This window comes from Etheostoma spectabile, chromosome 9 (assembly GCF_008692095.1).
Source record: "Etheostoma spectabile isolate EspeVRDwgs_2016 chromosome 9, UIUC_Espe_1.0, whole genome shotgun sequence".
Classification (NCBI taxonomy): Eukaryota; Metazoa; Chordata; class Actinopteri; order Perciformes; family Percidae; genus Etheostoma; species Etheostoma spectabile.
The window spans coordinates 13,723,461-13,732,178 of NC_045741.1; the positions used below are offsets into that span (position 1 = coordinate 13,723,461).

An 8,718-nucleotide genomic window follows, 5' to 3' on the forward strand; every position below is an offset into this window, starting at 1 on the left:
TGCCTCCCACCATTGCAGGGGGTGATGATGGGCCAACTGAGAGGAAAGTGATCCTCAGTAAGTCCCTGATTCTGGAGTGTGAGGCTGGGGGACACCCTCCCCCCTCCCTCACCTGGCTGAAAGATGGAGTTCCTGTGCGTGATGGTGAAAGTGTCCGTCTTCTCGAGCAGGGGAGTAAAATAGAAATATTCTCAGCCACGGTATCAGACTCCGGACGTTATGTCTGCGTGGCTACGAGCATCGCTGGAGAGAAGGAGGTCAAATACGACGTCAAAGTTTTAGGTATAGAGATACACAAAAATAACTATATACTATACTAAAAATGACATGCACAGAACATACACACATTTATGCCTCATTGTTTTAATTATTACATTGTCACCGTCCGGCAGACCCAAAGTTACGAGACATGATGACAACAAGTGGGCTGTATTTATTTTCAACCTTTTTAATTTTTAATTTTATAAAATATAACTTTTCTAGTATGTTGGCTTGCTTTTGTGTATGCATGTTGTGGCCTTGCTGTTCTTTCCATAATTTCTCTGTTGGACCTCAATTCTAATTTTTGACTCAAATTGATAATTAAAAAAGAAGGATTTGTCTCCATGCATATCATATGAACAGTAGTTGAATAAATAAATAAAAGACAAACATTTGATTTAGCATATGTCAGGTAAAATGACATCCGTGAAGGTTGTTACCTGAACTGGCCATCCAGGTATAAGAGTTGTAAAGCTGCTTAGAGCCAGGATATCTGTTGATGTTGGTCCAGGATACCTAACATTAATCAGAAACTATGCAGAAAAAACTCTCAGTATGGCTCTAAGTTGGATCAATCATTTAAGTAAAAACTTTAATTGCGAATGTGTATTTCAACCATTAACTCTTTCGCAATCAGTAAATGCCAGAGGGAAAGACAGTGCTTTCTTTTTGGTATGAGACGGATGGAGTTGTTGCAATTTAGGAAGTACCCTCTCCAATGTTTAATCCATAAAAGCAAACTTTATCACTCCAAGAACTTGTCATCTTTAGTTTATTCTTTAACAGTTTGTGCCTGCTAGAAAAATATAGTGCTGTTTACAGCATGATTTAAACCAGCACAGGGAGACCCCAATGGATTTCTAGTCCAACACGTTAACCACTTAGCCACAGCAACTCAAGTGAAACCTGAGCTGATGCAGTTCTTTTGTGCTAAGGTTGTTGCTGTTGGCACCATGTGTGCATTTCACATAAAAATAGACATCTGCCAATTCCCGGCAACCAGAAGATTGCTTGGTATGATATGCCTGGGTCTCTTTTCAGAGCAAGAGACCCAGGCATACCATTTTTACCGATGTTTTTTGGTTATTGTTACTGTCAGCAGCGGAAATAGAGGACTAATAATAAAAGTAATGGAATAACTTTAGTTCATTTTCCAATTGAAAACGTCAAATATAAGAACATCACAGACTTTTTTTTTTTAAATCCTAGTTCCTCCTTTTATTGATGGAGCTGATGACGTGACAGACAGCACGGTGATCATCAACAGCCCTTTGGAGCTGGAGTGTCACGCCACTGGAACACCTGCACCTGTCATTACGTAAGGATCTCCATCTCATGCATACAGATAAACTTAAATACACATACATTTAAATACACATGTATATGTACACACATATTCACTTTAAAATGAATATTTTCCAGGTGGTATAAAGATGGAAAACCAGTCAGACAGGGTGAGGGGTTGAGGGTGGCAGCCAGCGGTCGACGGCTGATTGTGTCCCGCCCTCAGGTCTCTGACACGGCACGTTTCCAGTGTGTAGCCACTAATGAAGCAGGAGACCACGAGAGGGACTTCAATGTGGTTGTCCATGGTAAAATATTAAAATGCTTTGTCATATGTTTTGCACTATAATGTAGTGTTTTCTGACACAGGCACAATAATTGAAATAAATGTAATTTGTGCTTTGAATGCAAGCCACGGGAACGCTCCCACTTTGGGTAAATAATACCCTCTGCCTTTTTGTAATGCCTTTTTTTTCCAAATTTGCTGCAAAGTGTTTTAAAGAGAATAACTATCCTCTTTATCTCCCCAGTTCCTCCATCCATTCGTACCACGGGGCCTGGTGAACATTCAGTGTTTCTCCACAAGCCGATTAGTTTGGAGTGCATCTCCAGCGGCATCCCTCCTCCCAGCATCACCTGGCTTAAAGATGGCCGACCTGTCGACACAACACAGGGGCACCTTAAGGTTGGGATCCTGATTGACCGATTATTATTTTGCTAAATTTTATTACATACCACTGGAATAGGCACAGGGAAACCCCAATGCAGAATGATGCTGCTGAAATGCCCCAAACACTGTAAGTCGTTCAAAAACCGTTGTTGAATTTAAAAAACACTGTTTTGTTTCAGGGTGGTAATTTGAATTGCTGAAATGCAGCACAAAGAAAGAAATTAGGCACTGTTATTTTTTCCAGCTTACAACTGCAGTTGACGTTTTGACTTTTATCTGTGATGCTTTTTATTAAGCTTAAAAACACAGAAATAAAGCATATGATTAACTAAATGACTTCAAAGCACTGAAGTCACACCTGTATTGGCTGATTGGCATCAGCTGTTTGATTCTAAACTGACAAATTCTTCCAACATGTAGAATATACTTTTCTGATCTAAAATATGAAGAAGTTTCTAGTCTGAATTTTGTATGCCCTGTGTTTGTTTGTGCTTGTATCTGTCACAGCTGGAGTTGGCAGGCAGAATGCTAAAGGTCATAGAGTCAAGACTAGAGGATTCTGGGAAATACACCTGCCTGGCCACCAATGCAGCTGGTGAAGCCCAACACCACATACAGCTCAGTGTCCATGGTAACTTAAAGATAAACACAGCACTATCTCTGCATGTTTCTGTCTGTTGTCTCACTCACCTCCTGGTTTCTGTCAGATATACTTCTCTGCTTTCTGTGTCGAGAGACTAGGTGGAGGCAGAAGAATATCATCTGATAAATTATTGTTCTTGTGTGTGTCCCTCAGAGCCTCCCAGTATCCCATATTCTGGAGAGATCATCAACCAGACCATCCTGTCTGGCTTTCCCACTGAGCTTGAGTGCAAGGCCACAGGCAGCCCATTACCTGGTAAGACGTCTCACAAACTTCTTCCTTCACCCTGCTGTGTTCACTCTCAGGCTACAGGGCATAGTTTTCTCTCTATGGCTGAGTTGGAATTGGCTATACTGCTGCTTTCCTTATCTTTAATCATTATTGGAACTGCGGAAAATTGATCTCAGATGATTCCTTACAAGCAGCTTCACTATCTTCCCACTTTCTTTCCGGTGTGCAAATTCAGTACAGATAAGAAGTCACATTCCAGTGTAATTGAACACTCTTTTCTTGGGATGTTTCTGCATTTTACAGCATGTGTTACGTCCAACAATCTGATATCTGTGAAACCATGTTACATGTGAAAATACTTTTTTAGAAATCTGTTTTAATGTAAGCTTCTTTGTCCTAAGCAAAAATATAGAGCCCTGGTTTGTCAGCTACTTTGCTTGGTTGCTTATTCAACAAAAAACATGAAAAAATACACATGTATAAATATATACAGTATAAATTTAAATGTTTTTTTATGCCCGTTACTGTGGACTCACAAATTTCAAAATCACAAGTAGTCAAATAGTGAATTCTATTCTATTCTATTCTATTTAATTCTAATTAACTATGTCCAATTTTTTATTTATTTTTCTTTCTGATGTCATTTTCTGTTTTATGTAATGCATTTTGTTACCCTTTGTGTTTCAGCTATCACTTGGTACAAAGATGGCCGGCCGCTGACAAGTGCCGCTGGGGTGACCATGCTGAATCGTGGCCAGGTGCTGGAGATTGAACGAGCTCAACTGTCTGATGCAGGGATATACAGATGCGTAGCGGTCAACCTGGCTGGAGTTGCTGAGCTATCCCACAACCTGCAGGTGTACGGTGAGTGTCTTTTTATATGACATGCAATACACTGAGATTTGCTGATGTGAATTCAATATGAAATCAGATAAGTGGACATCATAATAATGTTTCTCTATAATTAAGAGATAACTTAGTGACAGGGTTAAGATATACTTTATCCACTAGTGGTTATCCACCGTATCCAACCTCTTAAAACTCCAACAGCAATGTAGAATTTTTCTGTATTTGACTATATGTCATGCATTAATGCAATCCTTTCCTTCCTTGCAGTGCCTCCAATCATCTCCAGCCGAGGTGGTACAGTAACAGTTGTGGTGAACGAGGCTGCCAGGCTGGAATGTGAGGCCACCGGTGTTCCTCCGCCCAGCCTCACATGGCTCAAAGATGGCAGCCCTGTGGCAAGTGTATCACATGGCATACAGGTGTATACATATTTTTGAAACTTGAAACACTATCAATATGTCGATTTTTATAATGAGGCAAAATGTGGCATAATCACCAATCAAATAAGGATAAGAATAATTTAAACATACACATTATAAGACAAATGTTTAATGAAACATGTCAGAGAGTCATGATATTATTCTGTAGATTTTTTGATGATTATATTTGTGTATATTTGTGTGTGTGCTGTGTGCTATGATCTGGTCTCTGACCTGCCCCCCCCCCCCCCCCCCCCCCCCGGCTCAGGTGTTGTCTGGTGGCAGAGGGCTGTCTCTGAACAGTGCACTGGTTAGTGATACAGGCAGGTACACCTGTGTGGCTGTCAACGCCGGAGGAGAACAACATAGAGAGTACGACCTGAGAGTTTATGGTGAGTAAATCAAAATGTGTTAGGAGTTTTTTGACATGAGATTTTGACTTTTAGTGGTGGGTTTTCCCTTTTGCTCACTTTGCTCACCCTTTAGTTGCTCACTGGCTCATAGATTGAGCCATTTATCAGCCAACAATGACATAATTTTCACCGTCATCATGAGCAAGACTTCAAAAATCCTGCACTACATTACAAATAAAGTCAGACCTTAGAGAAGAAGTGTTTTTTTAAATTGGGATGCTTTGCTTAGAATTTTTATATTAAAGTTTTTGTAAAACAGGCACTTTTCCTTGTTTCTCTTCTTGTTTCACTGAGTAATGCTTGTGGTTGATTGTAATATGTCTTTTTACTGAGCAACAGATGCAACACGAAACCTGATTTAACATACTTGAACATTATTTGAAAAAGTCCTCAAGCTAAACATGTGCACGGAGAGGAAGTATGATGTGACGTTTAGCATTCCAATAAACCTTGTCAGTTCCTTACACAGAGCTGAGCTTGATGGCAGATCAGTTGTTATACAAGTCTGATCAAAGATAATGTCACTGAGGTAATAGGAGTAGTAGTTTACATATAAAGCCTGTGCTTGTCTGTGTCTGTCCTTGCATGTCTGATTGAACATATGCATGCAGAATACAAACATCCACATGATGTGTGTTTCCTCAGAAAGATCAAAAAGAGCTTGTCCAGAGAAATAAAGGCAGATTTGTTGTGGTAATTGCTACCACTCTTCTGCAGCTTCCTGTGTCTGGCCAAATACTGAACTGAGGGCCTGTTTCGGTCTTTCCCCAATGACCAGATTCCCCAATGACCAGATTCATTCAAAAACGGAGACAGTCCTGTCTCAATGAAAACTGATAAACAGAAGCTCAGAAGCTTGCCACCTAAACTTGAGTTATATTTAAGAAGTTCAGTTTGCTATTAGAATAGAGACATTGTCATACAGGGGGTGGAATCCTCCAGATGTTTCCTGAGTTTTTGCACAAACTCGTTTCTTCTTCCAACTGCCTTTCTGTGGCTCTAAAATGAGTCCAATAAATGTTGAAGGAAATCTAATTAACCGGTCTCAGCGACACCCATCTTTGGTTGTGATTATACTTAGTCACAGGGGAACAAAAACATTCTTGTGGGAATTTCTCTTGAGTCATTATGTGTCTCAGTGCATGTTTGCATGCAAATATAAATGTAAATGTACATTTACATTTACATTTATATTTGCCATGGAATTTAGGTTTCATGAATTTCTTGAAAATTAAGCTACTCTAATTGTTAATACCACAAACAAATGTTGAACTGGTTTAATGATGCTGTCATAGCCCAAGATAGAATAAGTACATAAAGAGCACCAGATGCTTAATTTAACAGAGCCTGTGCCTCTCAGGAAGCAATCAGTCTTTTTGTTAATGAGATAATGTGAAGAATTTACAGCATTTAGAATGGAATAGCAGGCTAACTTTCAAGTTAAATTGATGTAAAAGAGCACTTGCTAAAAAATAATAAATAGTGTGCATGGTTATCTCATGAAGTGTCTTATTTTGTAAAGATTCTCTTTAATCTGTCAGAGAAACATTTTCAGTAGCTTGCTTTCATGTCTGCCATAGTGCCACCGAACATTAAGGGTGAGGAGGTGAATGCCACTGTGATGCTTGGTCGTCCAGTGGAGCTGCACTGCCAAAGCGATGCAATCCCTCCACCTAAGCTCACCTGGCGCAAAGATGGCCGTCTACTCTTCAGGAAGCCTGGTCTGACTGTCTCAGCAGATGGTAGTTTGCTCAAGGTACAGATGGAGATTATAAAACTATTTTCTTAATCTTTAAAGATGTGATAGTGTTTTCAGACAACTTGAAGTATTCACATAGGTGTTACATGTTTCTGTTGTTCCTTCTAATTAAAACCTTTGTACTTCTTCAATTCACCTCTTTTTTTAATAAAATGTTTATTGGCTGGCTGCCCAGATAGGTGAGTTGGTAGAGCGGGCACTCATGTATAGAGGTTTACTCTTCCACTCAGCAGGCCTGGTTTCGACTCCGACCTGCAGCCCTTTGCTACATGTCATTTCCCCTCTCTCTACTTTTTCATGTCTTCAACGGTCCAGCCAAAAATGCAGTCTGGAAATGCCCAAAAAAATCAAGTTTAGAGTTAGTCAGTTGTTGTTACCAATCTTTAATGATTTGTCTGTATATCTAATTGTTAGGTTGATAGTGCCCAGGTGCAGGATTCAGGCAGGTATTCCTGTGAAGCCACCAATGTTGCTGGCAAAACGGAGAAGAACTATAACCTCAATGTCTGGGGTGAGTTTATTTTAAAGGTTCCATGGCATGAAAATTTCACTTTATGAGGTTTTTTAACAATAATATGCGTTCCCCCAGCCTGCCTATGGTCCCCCAGTGGCTAGAAATGGCGGTAAGTGTAAACTGAGCTCTGGGTATTCTGCTCTGCCTTTGAGAAAATGAAAGCTCGGATGGGCCGATCTGGAATCTTGTCCCTTATGAGGTCATAAGAAGCAAGGTTACCTGCCCTTTCTCTGCTTTTCCCACCCAGAGAATTTGGCCTGCCCATGAGAGAGAGACATCATGGCTTTCAAACTAGCAAAAGGGGCAGTTGATCAAGTCCACACCCCCAGCCTTCCCCCTATCTCCTCCTCAAAAGCTATAGACTCAGAAATGGCACATCCTAGTAAAGCTCATTGTGGGACTGGCTGAATTTCGGGAAAGAGACTTCATATATGGTATTAGGGGACCACTAAGGTCTATATAAAAGCATCCAAAGAGCACCATGTCATGGGACCTTTAATTGGTTCTATTTGTTTGTTATTCTGTCCATAAGAATATGTTTGTGTTCACTAAGATTTTGATTCTGACAAAAGTAAAACATTCAAGTTGTTAAATTAGTATGCAGAGCACTAATGAAGCTGAACCGACTATGGAAGACTGCATGGGCCTGTTACCATACTGTAGTTATCTGTGAACTGACCTGAAGCCTGTTTTATGATAGCAGCAATGGCTGGGCATAATTTTGGTTTAAGTCCCTACATCCACTGTTCTATGTTTAGGTTCCACAGTTGATGTTTTCTTATATTCAGAGTTTTTATATTAAAAATAAAAAAAATAATATACAAACATTTTCTAGGTACCCATTTACATTGTACTCACTTTTAACCTCAGTTAACCAGCACCAGCATGTAACTTGAATAAGACATGAGCGCCTCCTTTTGGTGTCCTGTCATTATTACAGTTTCTCCCAGTATCCGCGACTCAGAGGAGGTGTCTCCTCTAATTGTAATTGAAGGAAGTCTCATCACTCTGGTGTGTGAGTCCAGTGGCATACCACCCCCCAGCCTTACCTGGAGGAAGGACGGTTAGTGTGTGTTTGTTTATAGAGACCCAAAGACACTATATATGGATATTTTATGATGCACTGAATACTGTGTGATTGACATGTTTGAACACCATATCTAACCTTTTGTGTGAACCAGGTTCTGAGCTCAAGTCGGACCAACGACTCAGGGTTTTGTCAGGAGGTCGCCAGCTGCAGATCTCCAGCGCTGAGAGGACAGACACAGCCTCCTACATCTGCATGGCCTCCAGTGTAGCCGGCACCATTTCCAAGGAGTACAGCCTCCAGGTTTATGGTATGTGTGTGCCACCAGATGTGTAACATCGGGTAATCAAAGACATTCTGTTGTTGTTTTGCCTTTTAGATTTCACTGCCAGAAAAGTCTTATCAGTTACAGGGTGGTAAAATCACTAAAACCAGCTCTGAATAAACAAGGTGAAATAATATATAAAACATTACATTTTTTTCTAGTATTTTTTATACCATGATTTAAACTGAAGGGATGTCAAAACAAATTACACATTTATAAAGTCATGTTTGTATTATCTTTACAATTAATGAAACACAATTAAGATAACTGGATCTACTGTTCCTGACAGTTTGACAGAAAGGTGTATATTTATGCAACAAATG

The 8,718-nt window shown here is 40.0% G+C and overlaps 1 protein-coding gene across 2 annotated transcripts in view; it reads left to right on the plus strand.

Annotated features, from left to right (window-relative positions):
- hmcn1 (hemicentin 1) overlaps positions 1 to 8,718 on the plus strand; it is an 83,702-nt gene that overhangs the window by 48,724 nt on the left and 26,260 nt on the right. For both annotated transcript variants that reach the window (XM_032524875.1, XM_032524874.1), the window contains exons 32-44: positions 1 to 282; positions 1,471 to 1,579; positions 1,684 to 1,853; positions 2,076 to 2,230; positions 2,723 to 2,846; positions 3,012 to 3,113; positions 3,777 to 3,953; positions 4,206 to 4,357; positions 4,626 to 4,749; positions 6,351 to 6,526; positions 6,944 to 7,040; positions 7,984 to 8,106; positions 8,225 to 8,380. In XM_032524875.1, the coding sequence (XP_032380766.1) occupies positions 1 to 282; positions 1,471 to 1,579; positions 1,684 to 1,853; positions 2,076 to 2,230; positions 2,723 to 2,846; positions 3,012 to 3,113; positions 3,777 to 3,953; positions 4,206 to 4,357; positions 4,626 to 4,749; positions 6,351 to 6,526; positions 6,944 to 7,040; positions 7,984 to 8,106; positions 8,225 to 8,380 (1,947 nt within the window). The remainder of the gene's footprint in view (positions 283 to 1,470; positions 1,580 to 1,683; positions 1,854 to 2,075; positions 2,231 to 2,722; positions 2,847 to 3,011; positions 3,114 to 3,776; positions 3,954 to 4,205; positions 4,358 to 4,625; positions 4,750 to 6,350; positions 6,527 to 6,943; positions 7,041 to 7,983; positions 8,107 to 8,224; positions 8,381 to 8,718) is intronic.